The sequence below is a fragment of the Papio anubis genome, chromosome 9, assembly GCF_008728515.1.
Source record: "Papio anubis isolate 15944 chromosome 9, Panubis1.0, whole genome shotgun sequence".
Taxonomy (NCBI): Eukaryota; Metazoa; Chordata; class Mammalia; order Primates; family Cercopithecidae; genus Papio; species Papio anubis.
Genome location: NC_044984.1, coordinates 6236662 through 6257632, shown reverse-complemented (window position 1 = coordinate 6257632; position 20971 = coordinate 6236662). Strand labels below are relative to the sequence as shown.

The 20971-nt window shown below is 51.7% G+C and overlaps 1 protein-coding gene across 1 annotated transcript in view; it reads right to left on the bottom strand.

The window, feature by feature from the left end:
- Nucleotides 1-20677, bottom strand: part of CD9 (CD9 molecule) — a 37827-nt gene extending 17150 nt beyond the window's left edge. Inside the window, exon 1 of the mRNA XM_003905840.3 lies at nucleotides 20434-20677. Coding sequence (XP_003905889.1) covers nucleotides 20434-20499 — 66 coding nt within the window. The 5' untranslated portion in view covers nucleotides 20500-20677. The remainder of the gene's footprint in view (nucleotides 1-20433) is intronic.
- Between the last annotated feature and the right edge of the window lie 294 nt (nucleotides 20678-20971).

Here is a 20971-nt window from a genome sequence, read left to right as displayed (position 1 = left end):
ATAAAGAAGCAGAGGCGTCTCTCTTTCCAAGCTTCCTGTCTCCTTCAAGAACCTGCTCCATTAATTAACCTCTTTCCTGACCGTGCAGGTCTGCCTCTGCCACTTTTGTGAGCTTTGCGAAGACACAGGCAGGTCTCCCTAACCTCAAAATCCAAACAGAACAAAACCAAAAATAGAACCCTCTTTTTCTTCAACCTCGCAGCTCCTTCAGGGTGCTCTCTGCTTTCCTTTCACCCCTGAGCGGGCGGCTTAACTACCTCCAAGTTCTCACTGGCTCGTCACCGCCTCTCTCCCAACCCGAAAGAGGCCGCAAGTCTTAAGACTTTTGCTGAATCCTCATGTTTCGGGATCCCGCAGCAGCTGACACCACTGAACCCTGCGTCCTCCTTGTCTGCTCCTTAGATGAACCTCTCCAAGTTTCCTGAGTTAAGCCTCATGCATTGTGCCTCTGCTAGTACAAGTCCCTCCTCCTCTCGGAATGCTATTGTGGTCACCTAAGCCAAGCCTGCTGCTTCCCCACCCATTTTCCCCCATTCCTCCAAGCAAAAGGCAAATGCAATCCCTGAGCAAGCCAAGCACATGGGCAGGCCAGTGTCACCTCCGTCCTGTCCTCTCCAGCATCCGCGCTTCGCACTCTCTGCCCTTCCTCTATCTGGGGCTTGCCTCCTGTCTCAGCAGAGCACAAGCTCCCTGAGGTCCAGGGGACCTCTGAGTCATTCTTTTATCTCCTCTGCCCCATACATGCTTTGAACGGATGGTCATTAGTAAATAATTACTCCATAAATGAATGACTACTTCAGTGAAAAATTATCTGAAACCCACCCAGATCTTCTCTCCTGTATCCTCTTCATTTGGACCAGATTCCTTTCCCACCAGGCCTTTTATCCAGATCCATCTTCTAATGTCTCATAAGAGTCAGAAACCACAAAGAGGCCGGGCACGGTGGCTCACGCCTGTAAACCCAACACTTTGGGAGGCCGAGGTGGGTGGATCGCCTGAGGTCAGGAGATTGAGACCATCTTGGCTAACATGGTGAAACCCCGTCTCTAATAAAAATACAAAAAATTAGCTGGGCGTGGTGGCGGGCGCCTGTAGTCCCAGCTACTTGGGAGACTGAGGCAGGAGAATGGCATGAACCCAGGAGGCAGAGCTTACAATGAGCTGAGATCACGCCACTGTACTCCAGCCTGGGTGACAGAGTGAGACTCTGTCTCAAAAATAAAATAAAATAAAATAAAATAAAATAAAATAAAAATAAAAGAAACCACAAAGAACAATTATTTGCCCAGAGAAAATACTAAGGAAGACCCATGAAGGTTGGTTGGGGAATATTTGGGGAATGACAACGATTTCTCTTTCTGTTGGTGAAGCATGTCCCAATGTGACTTATGGGCAAATTCTTATACAGACTTTTGAAAACCAAGTTTATAAAAAGCCCATGCAGGCTGGGTGCAGTGGCTCATGCCTGTAATCCCAGCACTTTGGGAGGCCAAGGCGGGCGGATTGCTTGAGGTCAGGAGTTTGAGACAAGCCTGGCCAACATGGTGAAACCCCGTCTCTACTAAAAATACAAAAATTAGCTGGGTGTGACAGTGTGTGCCTGTAATTCCAGCTACTTGGAGGCTGAGGCAGGAGAATCACTTGAACCCGGGAGCCAGAGGTTGCAGTGAGCCGAGATCGAGCCATTGCACTCCGGGCTGGGTGACAGAGCGACACTCCGTCTCCAAAAACAACAACAACAACAACAACAAACAACCCATGCATTGCTGTCCTCAGTCTTTATCTGCAACTCTGCCAGCACCCCTATCCCTCAAAGGAGTCCAGTCCAACACTGTTCTGGTCATCCCTTGCCACACCCACTCACCACTGAAAGCACAATTCACCAAAGGCTCCCACGCAAAGATGAGAATTTCAGTGACTCACACTGCAAAATCTTGCTGCAGGGACAGGTTCAGAAATCTTACACCGAAACACACACCTGGAGTCGAAGGAAACATTTCCAATTTCAAAGGAGGATTAAACAAAAAACATCGAAGTGTAATGGAGCTTAGGGGCACCTGGCTGCTCTGGGGACCCTATGCCAAGTGTGCAAAACCAGTTCCAGTTAGAACCTGGGGAGGTTCGTATGTACAGCCTAGCTTCCTGAAGGAAATTCTTGAAGTAAGCACGCTGAAAAGGAGAAGGTAAGCCAGAGGAAGAGGAAGAGAGCAGTGGGTTGAATGAAGAAGGTGGTTTCAGTGAGGGGGAGGGCGTACTGCATACCACTTCCCCAGGTGGGAGAAGCCAAGTTTGCCTATGGGACAAATCCTACTTGAAAGAAAAATCCTTTGTAGGCAAACAAACTGGGTGCTCTTGGCATGGGCCCCCTTTTCCTCCAGGTCCCCTCTTCTGTAATATGACCTGACTGGCCATACGCTTTGTTTTTTTTTTGAGACAGGGTCTCACTCTGTCACCCAGGCTGGAGTACAGTGGTGTGACCATGGCTCACTGTAGCCTCGACCTCTCTAGGCTCAGGTGATCCTCCCACCTCAGCCTCCTGAGTTGCTGGGACTACAGGTGTGCACTACCATGCCCGGCTAATTTTTAAAATTATTTGTAGAGATGAAGTTTCCCCATGTTGTCCAGGCTGGTCTCGAACTCCTGGGCTCAGCAGATCCACCCACCTTGGCCTCTCAAAGTGCTGGGATTACAAGCATGAGCCACTGTACCCAGCCCATTTTTTAAAAAGGATACAATATTTGTTACGTTTCCTCTATTCAGCTGTCTTGGAAAGCCCAGAAAGTGGGGAGCAGATCATTGTTCACAGTGGTTTCTCGATGAGGACTGCCTCAGCCTTGAGGTGGCCACATCTACCACTTTGGCAGGGGTTGGAGGTGGGCAGTGGTGAGTGGATAGAGTCCAGGAAGGAGGGATAACTTTCTTCCCAACTTCCCATTGTCCTCCTGGAAAAGCAGTGGCTACTTGGTTACTCTGCTGAGCCCATGGTCAAAATGATACACAATTTTCAGCAAGGGACAGGTGGCTTAATAGAAAGAATAGTGAGCTGTTACCTGCACAGCTGTACCACCTAGGGCCTGGTTCTGTATGGGGTGGGCATCAGAATTATCTGGGGAAATACTTTATTTTGAGACAGGTCTCAATCTGTCACCCAGGCTGGAGTACAGTGGCACAATCTCGGCTCACTGCAACCTCTGCTTCCCGGACTCAAGCGATCCTCCTACTTCAGTCTCTCAAATAGCTGGGAACACAGGTGGAAGCCACCATACATGGCTAATTTTTCTTTTTTTTCATATTTTTTTTGTAGAGACAGGGTTTCACCATGTTGCTCAGGTTGGTCTCGAACTCCTGAGCTCAAACAATCCACCCACCTTGGCCTCCCAAAGCACTGGGATTACAGGTGTGAGCCACGGCGCCCAGCCTACCTGGGGGATTTCTAAACATGCACCTGCCTCAGCAATCCCAGGGGACTCTTTGTGCTCCCCGGGATTCTACTGCACACCTCTGTTGAGAATGACTGGACGGTGACGGATGTAAACTTGGGCTCTAATTCTGGCACTGCTACCTAGGAGTGCTCTGACACTACACACTTTCCTCAGCTTCTCTGAACGTTACAGTCCTCATTTGCGAAAAAATACACTATGATACCTGTCCTGCCTTCAACACAGGTTGAGGGCGAGGATTAAATAAAGTGATGCATGTAAAACATTCTGAAAACTGTGAAGTGTTACAGCCAGCTGGATTCCATAGGGGAAAAAAAATGACAATAATAATAAACCTTGAGAAAGACGTGAGGTGACAGTGGGGCAATTCATGGGCCTTCTGTGGATGGCTGTTGTGTCCTCCTGTGATCGGAGAAGGCGGCTGGGTGGCAGCGGGGGAATTTAGGACACTGGGGTTCTGTTTTCTGGTTTCTGTGGGAGTCTGTGTGAGCGCTGGGTAGTGGAGGAAAATGGATAAATTTATCCGCTTCACACCCGCAAACTGCCATCCAGAGCTCCACTAAGACTGGATGGGAATGGCCAAAGAAAAGTGGGGAAGGAAGGCTTAAGGGAAACTGTTGGCTCAGATTTTAGGCTTCTGCCCTTCCTCGGATCACAAACTGCTTCCGTGGGCAAATTAACCCTGCTGAAAGGAGTTATTACAGCAGCAGATAACAGAGAGGGAGCGGATTTTCCTGGGTTGGGCAGGAAAGAAAACCTTGGCCTCTTTATTACCCTCCTTCAGTCAGATGCTTGTCAGCCCTAGTTTTCGTTTTTGTAATCTACTCAACTTGGGAGACCATTAGTCATAGTTGTCCATGGCACCCAGGAAGTAAGTAACACACCAAATATTGGGGATGCAAGCTTCCCCCAGTAGCAGTTTTCCAGATCCCAAAATACCAGTCACGCTTTAAGAAAGCCACAGAAGTGGAGATAGCCCTCTGTGTTCGCACAGACTTCAACATTTAAAAACAAGTCAGGCCACCCAGACCTGTGGGCTCTGGGCCTCGCCCATCTCCATGGCAACCTTGGCTCACTACTGCATGCCAAGCCTTGGATGGGCTGATTCACTCCTCAGGAAGCCGGGCCAGGCAGTGCCAGCAAGAACAAACAGGATCCCGATGCCCACAACCTCCTCCAACCCTGTGTCCTCCTCCCCCACCTCCAAATGAAGGCTGGGGCTGTTGTCTTTGGAATGGCAAAGCCACTTGGGCAGGACTAGAGGCCTTGGGGTGCTCCCTTATTCAGCCCCACAACACAGTAAACACCAGCAACAAGAAAACCGAACTCCGCTGTAATCAGCAGAAAAAACCGCTACGACTTGCTCTCCTTAAGCATCACAAGTAAACTACTGTGACAGTTCATGGTGGAATTTCTACATGACAACAGGGCATATTACTAACTTTAGTTTTACTACAGCTAAGTTGAAAAGCTGCAGAGATCACAGCCCTAGAGAACCTGAGTTCCCTTTTGTATGTATGACTGGTTGGTCAGGCGCATCCTGAGGGGCCATCTCTCCTCTCTAGACAACTCTGCTCTTGGGACTTCTACCGAGCTCCTGTCTGAAGGCAGTGCTCAAATCTTCAGAAATTCTTATCCTCAAAGGCAACCCAGGAAACTCTTCTCTATGCCAGTCCAGCAGCTCTTAAAGTGACCCCAGACCAGCAGCAGGATGACCCAGGAACCCAGACAGGCAAATTCACAGTTCCCTCCTAGACCCACTCAGTGAAACGGGTGGGACTGGGCCTGCACTCTGTTTTCCAGCACCTCCCCAGGTGACTCTCATCAGGCTCAAGTTTACGAACCACTACTCTAGGCCTTCGTTTACACACCAACAATCAGGAAGGACAGAGAAAAGCTCTCTCTGGGGGTTCTGAACCCAGATAATAGCTTTCTAAATGCCAGTGCCGAAAAGCCTGAGGCATGGATGGGAGGTGTGAGCTTCCTCTGAGCTGGAGGTGCTTCGCGTGTGTAAGGGAGAGCTCACTGCCCAGCCCAACCAGGGAGCAGGACTGGACCCTGCGGCTTTACACTCCCATCTGGAGAGTGGAGGCTCAAATGCTCTAACCAGCACTGTGAAGCCACGGGGAGCGCACCTGGGGTCACCTAGGAACTGCGGCACGGTGACCATTAAGGGTAAGGATACAGGGAGGTGGGAAGGCAGGAAGAGTTAAGAAAGGAGAGATAGTGGCTGGACAGCTCTGTGCTGAAACTACTGGGCCAGGAAGTCATGGTAAAGGGCTCCAGTTGGAACCTGCATTTGGCTCCCAGTTCACCCAGGCCCTGCCTGTGTGAACTCTCCTCTGGTAACAGGCAGGCTCTGATGACTCAGTGGGCCCGTGAGAGGCTCCCACAGCCTGCAGCCGGGCACTCCTGGTAAGATCCTCCCCGCTGAATTCTGCAGCCGGCTGTGCTCCCTAGGCCAGCCCACTGTTATGCATGACACTGGACTTCTCCTCAAACCTTCCAGAACTCTAGAAAAACATTTGTTTTCAAAAGAATACACTCAGAGGCTGATGGTCAGGCCTGTAATCCTAGCACTTTGGGAGGCTGAGGGGGGTGGATTGATTGAGCTCAGGAGCTGGAGACCAGCTGGGCAATACGGTCAAATCCCATTTCTACTAAAAAATACAAAAAATTAGCTGGGCATGGTGGCACACGACTGTAGTTCCAGCTACTTGGGCGGGGGGGGGGGGGGGGGGGGGGGGTGGTGGCTGAGGCAGGAGGATGGCTTAAATCCAGGAGGTCGAGGCTGCAGAGAGCTGAGATGGCACCACTGTACTCCAGCCTGGGTGACAAAGTGAAACCCCCATCTCAAAAAAAAAAAAAAAAAAAAAAGAGGCTGATGGTCAAGTCTAGGTTTATCTAGCTTAGGGAAAATAAAGAACACCATAGTAGCAATTTCACAGTAGGAGTTACTATGTACAAGGACCCACGCGCCCGCCACATTACAGGAGGTGGTTTATGTACTGTCTCTCACTGAATCCTCTCATCGCCCTCATTTTATGGATGAATCAGGCTCAGAGATTTTAAGCAACTCACTCAAAAAGACACAGCCAAGAAGAGGCAGAGCTCAAATGGAACCAGCTCCATATACACAACTCAAAGCTATGCTCTTCTCAATGTGCGGTGCTTCCTCACTGGCCGGGGGTGACCGGGAAAGATGCCAATCCCTGAGAAATCTTCTTGGGGGACAAGTGGGAGGCTTGGACATATTGAATTTGGCAAAATGCTCTGACTTAAACCTTAACCTGGTGACAGGGTTTCCCTGCCTGCTGCAGCCTGACAACAGACGCTTTCGATTCAGGGTGTTGACCCTGGCCTAGGGGAGGGCCAAGAGGGAGGGAGGGAAGATGCCGACCAGTAGCTTCTCCCTTGGGTTTGTTCTTGTCTCCCTCCACTGAGGCTGGGAGAGGTGGTGGTCCCTGGGAAGCTGCACCCTCAGGTGCTACCTTCCTTCCACTTCCTACGCCTGGTGTCTACACAAGCAATGGTGACTGGCTCTGCATCTCTCTGGGACCTGGTTTCTGGGTGTGGGTGTTCTAGGTGTCCAGAAAACTCTACATGTGAAGAATGAACTTCCTTTTGGGAGGCACAAGGAGTGAACTGAAGGAGAAGCATTGAGGCCACCTTCTTGGTATGGATATGAAGTAGATTTTCCTTCAATTTCCATTGTAAATCAATTTCCAAGTTGAGCTCCACAAAGTGAGTCTCTGCCAATGGGGCATTCTTACAGGCGTTTCCAGCAAAGTGCAAAACGGATTCTCCTCTTTCTCCGTCTTCCCCAAACTGGGGACATCTCAGAAATGAGTGTTTTATAGACAGATGGAAAGATACGTCCTCCAATTCGTGTTTGAGAGGGAGAAAGACGGGAGGTAGATTTCAGCTTTGAGTCATCTTGTGTGATGTGGTTTCATGAACTGAAGTGAGAAAATATGGATGAATATGAACATTTAGACAACCTTAATCTGTGAAAAATGTTAAGGAGGGGTACCAGTAACAGCAACTACAGCAACAGCAGCAGAAGCTAACACAGGAGCTCTGCCTGTGAGCCAGGCCCATATAACAGCTTTCCATTACATATCCCATCAGTCCCAGTAATAAGCATAAGACGCTGGTTGTATTATTACCTTCATTACACAGATAAGGAAAGTGAGGCTTAAGGAGAGTCACTAATTTGCTGTCTCCCCACGGGAATCGGCGTTTCTATCACGACAACTCCCTGCCTGCTCCTGGCCCACTCCCCGCAACCCCAGCAATGTCCCTGGGTCATAAATGGCCCCTGCTATTGTATGTCGCTCTTTTACACCATAAGGGCAGGCTGGGGAGAGGGGTCCACCCACACACTTAAACCCAACATTTCATGACAAGCCAGGTCCCTGGGGAGGCCAACTTCTGCCTTCTGTGGCCATTTAGTGCTCTGGACACTTGGAAGATTACGGTCCCTACCCCACAACCCATACAATTCAACATAAAAAAAGTCGAACTTGTAAGATAAAGCTCAAAAAAGTGCCCATTTCCCTGGATTCCTTGAGCTACCTGCATTGTTGGTGTCCTAAGCACATGCTTAGTCTGCCTACTGACTCTGTGGCCTCCCTTTCCAGGGGTGCTAGTGCAGCTGGGGGGCTCCTGGGTGGAAGGGGGAAGGTGACCCTAGACAGTTACAGCCTGGGGGTGCCACCACCTTGCTATGCCTGGCTCAGTTGTGTGTAAATGTTCGAGCCTGGCCTCACGCTGGTACGGGGCATTACTTTACAGGAGAACATTCCCTATGGGAGCAACAGTAATGCAATGCATGAGAGTTTCCCCAGGGAGGAGGCTAGAATTACATTATAAGGCCCTGTTGCTCCTTCTGATTCTTAGTGGGCTGCTTTAGAGCCTGAAAGCTAGTTAGTATCATCCCTGTGAAAGATGAAGAAACAGACTCCGAGAGGTAAAGCGACTTGCCCATGGTCACAGAGCAGGCATGAGTGACCCAGCTGTCAGCACTATTGCTCTGTTCCGTGCACAGCACATGCCATGCAGAGATCAGTTACTTGCCGGCCTGTCTCCTCCCTGATAGAAGGGAGACAGTTTGGTCCCCTCTCCAGGGTGTGGCAGAGGATGAGGAACTCCGTAAGCTTTTTCTCAGCATACCTTTCTGGAAATTAGGCAGCTACCTGGTCTGAACAAGTTCAAGAGTTGAGAAATCTTCCCTCCTTTCAAGGACAAAGTCATTTAGAAATCTGGAGCCCTTCCTCTTCCCTGGAGAGGAGAAAAGCTTCAGCGAAGTGTGCTGGCGTTAGGATGTTGGGGCTGATTGGGAGGGAGGCCCCGGCCCAAGGTAACCTCTTTCTAAACAAGAAATCCCATTTCAAGTTTCCATTGCCTGCTTGCCAGACGCGTAGCATACGCTGGCCAGCCCATAAATCCCTTTTCCGCTGAAAGCAGGCATTCTGATCTTAACCAAAATCATCTGATGTGGGAGATTGTTTTGGATGTTTTGCTTTAAATTCCAGAATACCACACATTTGTTTTCCATTGTGTACGCCTCACCGAGCTGTCTGGTGATGACTGCACACACACTTGCTGACACACTCTAGCCACTTGCAGCAGCTTGCTCTCATTCCATCTGCAGAGTTGGCCACCATGTGCGTGCGTGGCCCTGAGTGGTGGGAGATGATCCTTCCTTGACAGTTTTCAAGCCATGCCATGTGGTGCCTGGAGTGGCAGGGTGGGTTAAAAGCACTTTCGGCCCCACTTGGTGGAACGGCCCTCCTTTTCCAACATGGGATCTTCCAAGCCCCAAGCCAGCAAGGGAGGCCAAGATCCCCAAACTCTTGTCTAACTTATCACCTGCCCTACCCCTCTGCCAGGAGCTCCTTCTTCATATGAGGTCATCTAATTACTAGCAGCAAACACTCAAATATTTGCTATCTATGTTCCACACCCCACCCTAAGTACTTTCCTGGAACTATTTAATTTTCACAATAGGCCCGCCAACTAGGTAATATTATCTTCTATTTTTTAGATGAAAAAAACCTGGGGCACAAAAGTTAAGCTCCTCAACTGAGATCACAGGGCAAGTAAGTGGCAGAGTTAGAACTTGAACCCAGAATGTAAGTGGCAGAGTTAGAACTTGAACCCAGAATGGTCTGACTGCAGAGCCCACATTCTTAATTACTTTGCTAAGCTGTTTGTGTTTTTGATCCATTTCTTCTATTCTGAAGCCAGAATTTTTTCCTTTTGCCCATTCTCCCCCCATTCATATCTAATCCCATTTCAAAGTGGTGTTTTCCATCTTTAAAGGCCCCAAGGGAGTCCATCTGCACAGGAAGGAAGGCAGCTTGCAGATGCCCGCCTCCTCCCCGATAGCAAGGCAGCTGCAGTGGCCACCTGGGCTGGAGGTGCCACCTACACCTGGCCTCACTCGGGGGTGGTGGGGGGAGTGGGCGCTCAACGAACAGGGTCTAAAAAAACAGCCGGTGCTTCCTCTCCCTGGCCTTTGGCCTGAGAGCTTCAGCCACACCCTTGGTTCTACTGGTCATATAGTCAGCATGGACAGAGGCAGCGCTCTGGGAAAGGATTCTCCAGGGCAACTCGCACACCCTCCTCTCCCGCTGGCTGCACTGTTGCAGCTGCCTATTGGCATTGTGTCCATAGACGGGGCCGCAGCCCGTTCAGTGGCCATGGTCCTTCCAAACCCCGTGGAAACAGCCCCAGAGTGGGACCCGGAGCCTCTGCCCTTCCCCAGAACCATCCTCAGCAAAGGGCAGAGGAACAAGATGACATCAGCACAGGCCTCTGTGTTATAGCCCTGAGCACGAGCTCTCAAGACACACCCCAGAGTCCTAGAGGAGAGTGACAGCTTCCCATGACAAAGAAGGCCAAAGTGTCCCTCCTCATCCTGGAAAAGAATCTCATTTCTATTTGAAATGAGCAGTCCCAGCTGGGCGCAGTGGCTCAGGCCTGTAATTCCAGCACTTTGGAAGGCCGAGGTGGGCATATCACCTGAGGTCAGCAGTTTGAGACCAGTCTGGTCAACGTGGCGAAACCCCATCTCTACTAAAAATACAAAAATTAACTAGGCATGGTGGTACATGCCTGTAATCCCAGCTACTCGAGAGGTTGAGCCTGGAAAATCGCTTGAACCCAGGAGGCAGAGGTTGCAGTGAGCCGAGATTGTGCCACTGCACTCCATCCAGCCTGCGCAACAGAACGAGACTCCGTCTCAAAAAAAAAAAAAAAAAAAAAAGAAAAGGAAAAAATTAGCAGTCTGGGTCTCTAAAGGGTTGTATGTCTTAGGGAGCCAGGGCTACACTTTGACTAGAGTGGAGGAAAGGAGAGTATGAAGAGATTTTCTCAGGCTTGTAGACAGGAAGCTTTAAAACATCTAAGCTTAACAGTAATAAACTTAAATCCATCGCGAGAAAGAAGATGTTTACATTGCACCATGGAGAGCAGGAGGAATATGTCTTAGTGGGAAGGGCCTCCTGTCTCTAGGAATGGGGCTGCTGAGGGAGGTATGGACGACTCCCCACCTGGAAAACATCCAATGGAGTTGGGCATGAATCTGGGGTGTGTATGCACACTAGTGCACCACAACTGCCCACCTAGAAGGGAAGACGTGACGTGGATTCAAACACCAGACTTCTATTGACTTGAAAAGCTACGATGAGCCTGGTGCGGTGGCTCACAAAGTCCTGTAATCCCAGCACTTTGGGAGGCAGAGGTGGGTGGATCACCTGAGGTGAGGAGTTCGAGACCAGCCTGGCCAACATGGTAAAACCCTGTCTCTACTAAAAATACAAAAATTAGCCGGGCGTGGTGGTTCATGCCTGTAGTCCCAGCTACTCAGGAGGCTGAGGCAGTAGAATCACTTGAACCTGGGAGGCGGAGGTTGCAGTGAGCCAAGATCATGCCACTGCACTCCAGCCTGGGTGACAGAGCGAGACTCTTGTCTCAAAACAAACAAAGAAACAGGCCGGGCGCGGTGGCTCAAGCCTGTAATCCCAGCACTTTGGGAGGCCGAGGCGGGTGGATCACGAGGTCAGGAGATCGAGACTATCCTGGCTAACATGGTGAAACCCCGTCTCTACTAAAAATACAAAAAACTAGCCGGGCGAGGTGGCGGGCGCCTGTAGTCCCAGCTACTCGGGAGGCTGAGGCAGGAGAATGGCGTAAACCCGGGAGGCGGAGCTTGCAGTGAGCTGAGATCCGGCCACTGCACTCCAGCCTGGGAGACACAGCGAGACTCCGTCTCAAAAACAAACAAACAAACAAACAAACAAATGACAAAAAAAACAAGGATGAGTTCACAAATACTATGATTTTGCTGATCTTTTCATCTAGAGTTTTAATAAATCAGTACACTATATTATTATACTATAGACTCAATCAACTTAGATTTAAAAGAAATTAAACTATGCGCCTGTAATCCCAGCACTTTGGGACGCCGAGGCGGGCGGATCACCTGAGGTCAGGAGTTCGAGACCAGCCTGATCAACATGGAGAAACCCTGTCTCTACCAAAAATACAAAAGTAGCTAGGTGTGGTGGTGGGCACCTGTAATCCCAGCTACTCAGGAGGCTGAGGCAGGAGAATCGCTTGAACCCAGGAGGCGGAGGTTGTGGTGAGCTGAGATGGCGCCATTACACTCCAGCCTGGGTGACAAGAGCGAACTCCATCTCAAAAAACAAAACAGGCTTGGTGCGGTGACTCACGCCTGTAATCCCAGCACTTTGGGAGGCCTAGGCAGGCAGATCATGAGGTCAGGAGATCAAGACCATCCTGGCTAACACGGTGAAACCCCGTTTCTACTAAAAACACAAAAAACTAGCTGGGCGCGGTGGCAGGCGCCTGTAGTCCCAGCTACTCGGGAGGCTGAGGCAGGAGAATGGCGTGAACCCGGGAGGCGGAGCTTGCAGTGAGCCGAGATTGCGCCACTGCACTCCAGCCTGCGTGACAGAGAGAAACTCCATCTCAAAAAAAAAAAAAAAAACCCTAAAATCCTAGAATAGGTTTTGAATTAATAAATTCATAATTAATAAAACTGCCTTATTATGGTATTTTTAGCCTCGGTCAAGGATCTTCTCCTATGCCCATGTGTTGTGTTGTTTCTGCACTTGGATAATAACACACAGCTCAGACTAGGAGTGTCAGCAAGGGACTGGCACTTGAAGCTGTGAAGCTCGGTTCCGAGGTGGGGGCTTGGCAGGAGCCACCAGCTGCTTAGTCTGCCCAGCGGTGTTCACTGGAAACTTGGATGTGCATTGGGTAAGCTCTGAAGGGTTTCTTTTCTTTTCTTTCTTCTTTTTTTTTTTTGAGATGGAATTTCGCTCTTGTCACCCAGGTTGGAGTGCAGTGGCACAATCTCAACTCACCGCAACCTCCACCTCCTGGGTTCAAGCGATTCTCCTGCCTCAGCCTCCCCAGGAGCTGGGACTATAGGCGCACGCCCCCACGCCTGGCTAATTTTGTATTTTTAGTAGAGACAGGGTTTCTCCATGTTGGCCAGGCTGGTCTCAAACTCCAGACCTCAGGTGATCCACCTGCCGCGGCCTCCCAAAGTGCTGGGATTACAGGCTTGAGCCACCGCGCCCGGCCCGAGTTACTTCTCTAACAGAGCTAACAAGAGCCACCATTTCTTCCCGCGGGCACAATGCCTGGCAAAAGGATTGAATAGGAAGGGCCCTGAAGACCCTGGTTTCTGATTTTTCTCCAAGTCAGTAGTCCCCAAACTTCTCTCCATGGGGACCTTCTCTGGAATCACATTAATCCGGGCCCTTTTCCAAGTCAGGCTGCTTTGCCTCTCCCAGTTACTCAACCAGGCTGCTTCTCAACTCCTCGGGAGTCTAGCTCCCCAATTGATCCCTCCTGAGACATGCCTCCTTTCTTAAAGTCCTCAGAGGACAAGCCTTTCCATCTGCACTCGGAGGGAAGGAGAAGAGAGACAGACCTCCACGCTTCCTGAACAAAGACGAAGCACCAAGCTATGGGAAAAGCTAAGCGAAGAGGCCTAACCTGGCTGGAAGATCATAAAGTTGCATTTTTTGTGTGGACTGGAAATACAGAGCACTCATTAAACTAACCGAGAGTGAAAACCACTCCTTGGGCAATGATTAAGCTGAGAGTCAGAGGGATGGGTGGGAGGCCAGTTGTCCCATCTGAGCTGCACTGGATTACCAGGGAATTTAGGGTTTCTCATGCCTTCCACAAAGTCCCCTGTTATGCCCCTATTGCAGCCCCCGGGGAACGGTGAGGCAACCTGCTTCTTATGGCCGAAATACGGGACTCAGGACAGAGCCGGGGTTGTCTGGAAACTGAGGAAGAAAAACCAATACGGAGCGTTTATAGCGTGAGTTCAGGCTGGGCGTGGTGGCTCACATTTATGATCCCAGTGCTTTGGGAGTCCGAGGCTGAAGGGCTGCTTGAGACCAGGAGTTCAAGACCAGTTTGGGCGACAGAGACAGACCCTCTCTCTACAAAAAAAATTAGCCGGGTATAGTGGTGTGTAATGTAGCCCCAGCTACTTGAGAGGCTGAGGCTGGGATTGTGTAAAGCCCAGGAGTTTGAGGCTGCAGTGAGCTATGATGGTGCCACCATACTCCGGCCTGGGCAACAGAGAAAAAGAATTAAAAAAAAATATATATGTCTGTGGGCCTCCAGAAACAAACATAACATTTTTCTGGAGGCAGGTCGTACGGATTCCAAGGAATTCCCTAAAAAGGAATTTCCCTAAAAAGGTTAAGATGTACTAGTCTAGGATGACAGGATATAGTACTTAAAAACTATCCACAACTAAGTATTTTTGGAGGGGTGGGGGGAAGGAAATTACCAGATAGATATAATTATTATAAAATTATCTCAAAAAAATTATCTCATCTGGGGACAGGATGTTGCTTTCCACGGCTGCATGCCATCGCTTGATGGAAAATGAGAATGTCCCTGGACCAGCATGACTTTTTCCGTGGAATAAAACAGGCAAGTAATCTGTAGTCAGGCCTTAAAACATAAATTTAAGAAATGTAGGCCAGGCACAGTGGCTCATTCCTGTAATCCTAGCATTTTGGGAGGCCAAGGCGGGTGGATCGCTTGAGCCTAGGAGTTTGAGACCAGCCTGGGCAACATAGTGAGATCCTGTGTCTACAAAAAAATTAAAAAGTTAGGTGGGTGTGGTGGCACATGCCTGTAGTCCCAGCTACTCAGGAGCTCAGAAGGCTGAGGTGTGAGGATCGCCTGAGCTGGGAGGTTGAGGTTGCAGTGAACCATGACTGTTAACACTGCACTCCAGCCTGGGTGACAGAGTGAGAACTGTCTCCCAAAAAAAAAAAAAAAAAAAGAAAGAAAGAAAGAAATGTAGAAAGACCAGCCCCCGATCCCCAGCTCCCCCCCAACTTTTTTCGTCTTCTGAATTTTCTTCCTAGTTGCAAAGGATTTTTCCCACTCTCTGAGGCCATGGGTCTGACGAGCTCTCACCCAGATTTTCAGACTCTTAACAACGAAGTTGTTGCTCTTCTGTATGTACGGGGTAAAGCCTGTTTCTGCAAGGCTTTGGCTGAAAAGACCTGTGGTAGATCCAAATAAAGTCCCGCTGACCCCAACCTGGGGGAGGGAGCAACACAGAACATAAACATGCAGCTTCCTCAAACTTCTCCACTCTCCTTTCCCCAGCTCCACACACACAGGTCTGTCTAGAACATGCTGCCAGTAGGACCACAGAAGCTGTGGCTGGGGTGACCTCAGGCCCCCTACCCTCACAGCCGGGCTCACCCAGGTGAGAACCACACCCAGGCAAGAACCATCAAGGTTCGTGTTCTTTAGAAGAAAAGGCGCTTTTGTAAATCCAACGTATTATTAAGTTCCAAACCCAACCCTGCAACCAAGTCCAAAAGCTACGCCTCCTTATAAAATTGAACAGAACGGGAAAACAAAAACAAACAAACAAAAAAAGCAGACAAAACAAACACAGGACCCGTGTGTGTAAGGGGTGAGAAGGCTGATCTGCGAGCCCAGCAGCCCAGCAGCCGCAGAGAGCTCATCTCGAGTCAGTACTGGCAGGGCCCTGGGGAGCGCCGCTTATCAAAGCACTCCCAAATTCGGGCCGGAGCCAGCAGCTGCTTCCTCCGAACACAATAGAGCAGGGTCTGGAATGGTGCTGTGGGCCACGTTGAAAAGAAAGGGGTAGAAACCGTGAGTGTGAGCATGTGCAGAGGAATCCTTACCACCATCAAAAGATCGGGGCTTTGTTGTTCACACCCATTGTGGGTGCAGGGGAGAGACCATCAAAATTCTGGGCAAAGGATGCAGACACCGGGCCTCAGCTCACCTCTCCCCAAGCCTGCCAGCTTCGCGCCAGCGCAGGCTGTCTGGGCACTGGAGGTGGGAGCCATTTTATGCAACGGTCCCAGCAACTTGCTTCTGGGGGAAAAGGCAGACCGTGGGGAGGGGCTTTTGCCGCTGCCACCCAACTTGTCCAAGCCCTGCCCAGATCCAGAATCCTGATCCTGAGGGTTTCTCTGCCATGCGATTTTATTTTCAGAAGCGGGGCTCCCCCCGTAGCCAAATGAGCAGTAGCAACCCATGAAATGGAGTCGGGGTTTTGATGTACAGGATAAAAGCTGGCGCTGATACAGGAAGAGGCAGGGAGGCCGGTGTATGGATGGCGAGGGTCCTCCTGGCCACACTTGCGGTTTAGACTTCCACACTAGAGAACTGCTCCCACCCTCCCCAGGGCCCCAATCCACTCTCCACTAGTGAGTAACAAGAGCTACCATTGGAAGACGCGTCTAGTGCAATCTACTATGCTAAGTGCGCTACACACATTCCCCATTTAACTCTCACAGCAACCCTGTGGGGTGGTCACCAGTCCCATTTGGTGATGAGACACGTAACCCAGGATTGGTGCTTTGACCACTAGGCTAAGTACTAACGTATATGGGCAATGAACACAGAACTCCCTGAGAGAGACCCCAGCCAGGGTGAGGAGAGGGAACTGAGCGGTAACAGGAAAGAGAAGCAACAGCTGGGCTCTTGCTCCAGAGGTAAAGGCCAAGAAAAGCTGAATTCTGAGGACAAGCCTTGGTATCCATCTCCCATTTCCAATTCATGACTTGTATTTTGTTTATTATGTTATTATTTATAGATTTAGGGGACACGAATGTAGTATTGTTACATAGTGGTGAAGTCTGGGCTTTTAGTGTGACCATCACCAACATAGCATGCATTGTGCCCAACACTGGTTCCTATTTTGGGTGTGTGGGAAAGTCCTGTTATTGCATGTGGTGTGGGGAGGGGCGCTGGGTTCATAGACTGAGCCTGAAAGGACCTTTTGAGACCATCTGTTCCAAGCCATTGTTTTACAGATGAGGAAACTGAGGCCGAGAGCACAGAAGTGACCAGCCCAAGGTTTCAAAGTGAGTTGAGGACAGAGCTGGACTCACATCCAGGTCTCTGAATTCCCAGTTTAGATCTCTGTGTTTCGCACTAGCCTCCCCTAGGTCCAGGGAATACGGTGTCTTGGAAAGAGACCCCCCAGCCCCGCACTGCTATTTCCATTAGGGAGTGAGGGGTGAGCGACAGTAAGCAAAGGGGCTGAGGGAGGTGGGGAGGGGACTGGGCTCTCTCAGTACAGCCAAACCTTTCCCTCTTCTGCCCTAAGGAGTTCCTCCCCTTGTCTGACCAGAAAGAGGGCAGACATGCAAGTGTTAGACTGGACTGGCCCTAACCCTGGCTCCCATTTCAGCTGGAGATAAATACTTGCATTGTCTACCACATGGACATCAGCAAGATGTTTTCCCTCTCAACTGGTTTTTGGGGGGTGGGCGGGCGGGCAGGGAGGTCTGAAGGAAACATAGAAACCACCAAAATAGAGCTAGGAGGGCTGGTTCTGGAGGCGCTGGAAGAACAAACTGATTTGCTGGTTGGCTGTGGCCATCAGACCTGGGGAGGCCAGGCTGTGCAGAACGGGCCATCAGGGAGTGATCCACGGGGATGAGATCAGGCCAGGGAAGAGGCACAGCCCCCCAAGAACCATCCTACTCCACGGAGGCTGGCCTCTCTCTGGATGCCTGCTGGACACCCCCTCTCCGCATCCTCTGTGTGAAGCACTGCTGGGCACTGGCCTCACAATTCCTGCTTTCCAAGGCCCACATCAGGTTCCAAATGCCAAGTTTATAAATGTCTGGTCTCAAGAGAGAAACGGATGTGGTGACAACATAATCACCCAAGCAGTTCCCTTGGGTTACAGTTTTCCTTAAGAGAGTTTTGGGAGCTTCATTCCACCCTTCTCCCGTTCCCGCTCAGCAGCCAAACCCAGTTGGGTGAAGTAACCTAGTTCTAGGACCACCCTGCCCCGTCATCTTGGATAAGTCACCTAACCTCCCTGGGAAATAGTTTCCTGATCGTCCGTATAGTGGGGACAATGCGTCCTGCTCTTGGCTACATCATGGGGCTAGAACAAGAAAGGCTCTAAAGACTAAGACTCTGCACAAGTGGACCGACTACAGTCTTCCTTTTCATTACATCATCTCCTAGGGATGAGGGCTTCATCTCCATAGGGACCCAGATACCAGACAAATGAGCAGTAATTCAGGAAAGCATAGCTTCTGCCCACCTTCCTGCTTCTGATGAAGATGGAAGAGGACAGAAGTAAGGGCCCCAGGAGTTGTAATACTGGCTCTGTCTCTGTGATCCTGGGTATATCACCCCATCTCTCTTCCTCTGCTGCCTCACTATGGATAAGAGGGCTGGACTGCACGATCTTCAAAAGTCATTCCAAAGATTTCCAGTGCGAGTGATTTCTGTTTCAGACTACATAGCTCATCAGCTGCACCTAGGCCGGGGCCAGGGGTAGGGGGCTCTGAATACGAGCGGGGTGGCAGGCTGAGGACAGTACGGACAGATTGCAGGCCAGCAGGCCACAGACAGAGTAGATACCATTGGCCGTGGGAGCCTCGCATCAGCTTCCTGCATATGCCATGGGGCAGATGGGGGTAGGGAGGCACACGGTGGCAGTCTGTGTTTCCCTGCAGTCCCAAACCTGGATGCAGTCTAGGCAGACAGCTGGGGACTAACCAACACAGGCAGGGAGAGACTGTACCTGGGAGGGGAGAGGAAAACTCCCAAAGGTCAAGGGTGGGTGAGGCCAGCTGCCTTCCCACATACTTTTCTGCTGCCAGGGATTGGTAAAAGGAAGAAGCTAAGCGTGGCAGCTGGCTGGTTGCTGGGGTGGGTAGCAACACAGGAGGAGAGGGGTGCCCACGGCCGGCAGGGTCTTCTTAAAGCAAGTCAAGGGTTGGGCAGGAGCACACCTACATGTTGTCCTCACTAGGGCGTGTGTTATGGTGACTGATGCACTAGGGGAGGTCAATCTCTACAAACTGGAAAATCTGTTCGACCACCCCTTCAGCTCTGGGGAGGAGTAAATCTTAGGAGATTTCCCTAAGGAGGCTTGTGGGGACCCCAGTGACCAGGGGAATAAGTACACTTTCTTTTTTTTTCTTTTTGAGACTGGGCTCACTCTGTCACCCAGGCTAAGTGCAGTGGTGCAATCATGACTCACTGTAGCCTTGACTTCCCAGGTTCAAGTGATCCTCTCATCTCAGCCTCCTGAGTAGCTGGGACCACAGGTGCATGCCAACACGCCCAGCTAATTGTTTATTTTTTGTAGAGATGGGGTCTAATGCACTATGTTACTCAGGCTGGTCTTGAACCTGGATGAAAGCAATCCTCCTGCCTCAGCCTCCCAAAGTGCTGGGATTACAGGCATGAGCCACTGTGCCTGGCCAAGTGCACTTTTTCTGTTACAAGACTCTGGCGGCATGCACCTGTTTCTACATCCATCTTGAGAGTGGCACACAGACTATCTTCCTGCCTGCAGAGGGGCAAGTATTGTCATGCGTGTGTAGGGAATGTGGCTACAGAAACAAGGACACAAAGGTTTCCTATTCCTTGCTTCTGTCACCTCTCTGTCTTCCCATTTGTAGAGGCTGAGTGGCCTGCAGTGGATGTCCCTGGAGCTCCTGGCCCCGTTGGCCTCTCCGGATGAACGTCCGCTCTGCGCCCTGCCTGGCCTTGGGTGGGCCGCCTGGGCTGGCCGGGAGGGGAGGGGGCAAGGCCAAGGCGGTCCTGGGCGGGCAGCTGGCTGGCACCTGATCTCTCCCGGAAATGCACACACAGGACTCATCCCACTAGAGGCACAGATAGGTATCTGCCCTCTCCTCTCCTCTCCCCAGCTCCCAGAGTTCTCTCCAGTGAAGATACTTATCAGCCTTGAAAGAAATCAAGACAAGCTAGTCTTTCAGTAGCTGCCAGGGAGTTTGGCGCTCTCACGGTGCTTCAGAATCAAAGTCTGAGGGAACCGGGACCTGCGAGGTTCCTCCTCAAGGGTGGAGGAGCCCCCGACTCTCAGGGACTGGGTCCCGGGGCCGGACCCGCGGCCAAGGCACCCCTTCCGCTCCTGTGTAAAAGTGAGAGCAGCTCTTGGCTGAGCTCTCGCCGTGCCCGCACCCTCCCTTCCTCGCGCCCCCTACTACCTGGGAGACCCCACCCAGTCAGGAGCCGCACTGCTCACCACAGTCCTCCTTGGCCCTGGCCCAAAGAGAGGTGCTCCGCTTCTCCCTGCCTTCCCCTCTGGCAGTTGGAGGGGCTTGGGCTGGGAGCAGACACACAGCCCAGCTCAAATCCTAGGCGAGGGAAAGGGCTCAGGACCTGCCCGCACGCCCCATCCCAGGAGGGCCCGGCTCCCCACGCCCGCTGGGCGGTGGTGAGCCCCCACCCGAATGCGCCCGTCGCGGCCGTCCCGCCCGGCTCTGGACCCGGCCTTGGAGCCAGCTGGCAGCCGCAGGGCCCCCTCTCTTCCCGCCCGGTGCCTGCCCGGTGCGGGCAGTGCCAGCTGCCAGCACCCGCGGCCAGTGTCCGGGGTCCGCGAACAGGTGGCCCCTGAGTGGAGCATGCGGCAGTCGCGCTCACTCACCCAGAAGATGAAGTTAAATCCGAACAGCAGGTATTTGATGCACTTGGTGCCTCCTTTGACCGGCATGGTGAGGGCTAACCTAGCCTGGGTCGAACGGGTGCGGGACTGAGGGGCGCGCGCAGCTGGGACAGGCGGGACCCGGGCTGGACACAGATACAGGCGGCTGTGGGCTGGTCTCCGGCTGCACTTTTAAAAAGTGCCACTCCTTAGGGCGCGCGACCCGCTGCGGTGCGCATGTGCCGGGAAAAGCCGCCCCCACTCCCCCGCCGGCCACGCCTCCCGCCCCGTCGGCCCCTCCCCGTCGGCCCCGCCCGGGCCGCACCCCGCCCCCTGCCCCCGCCCAGGTCCGGGGTGCCTCGGCCCCAGCTGCCCCTCCGAGCCCGACCCTCTCCCTGTTTCCCCGCCTAGTCGCCCTAACCCCCACCCGCCACCCCCTCCTCCTTCCAGCCGTCTTGGGGTCTTTCCAGGCAGCCACTCCCTGCCACTTTTACCGCGGACTTCTGTGGAGGCCTCGCCCTTCCGGTTCCCCCGGTTTGGT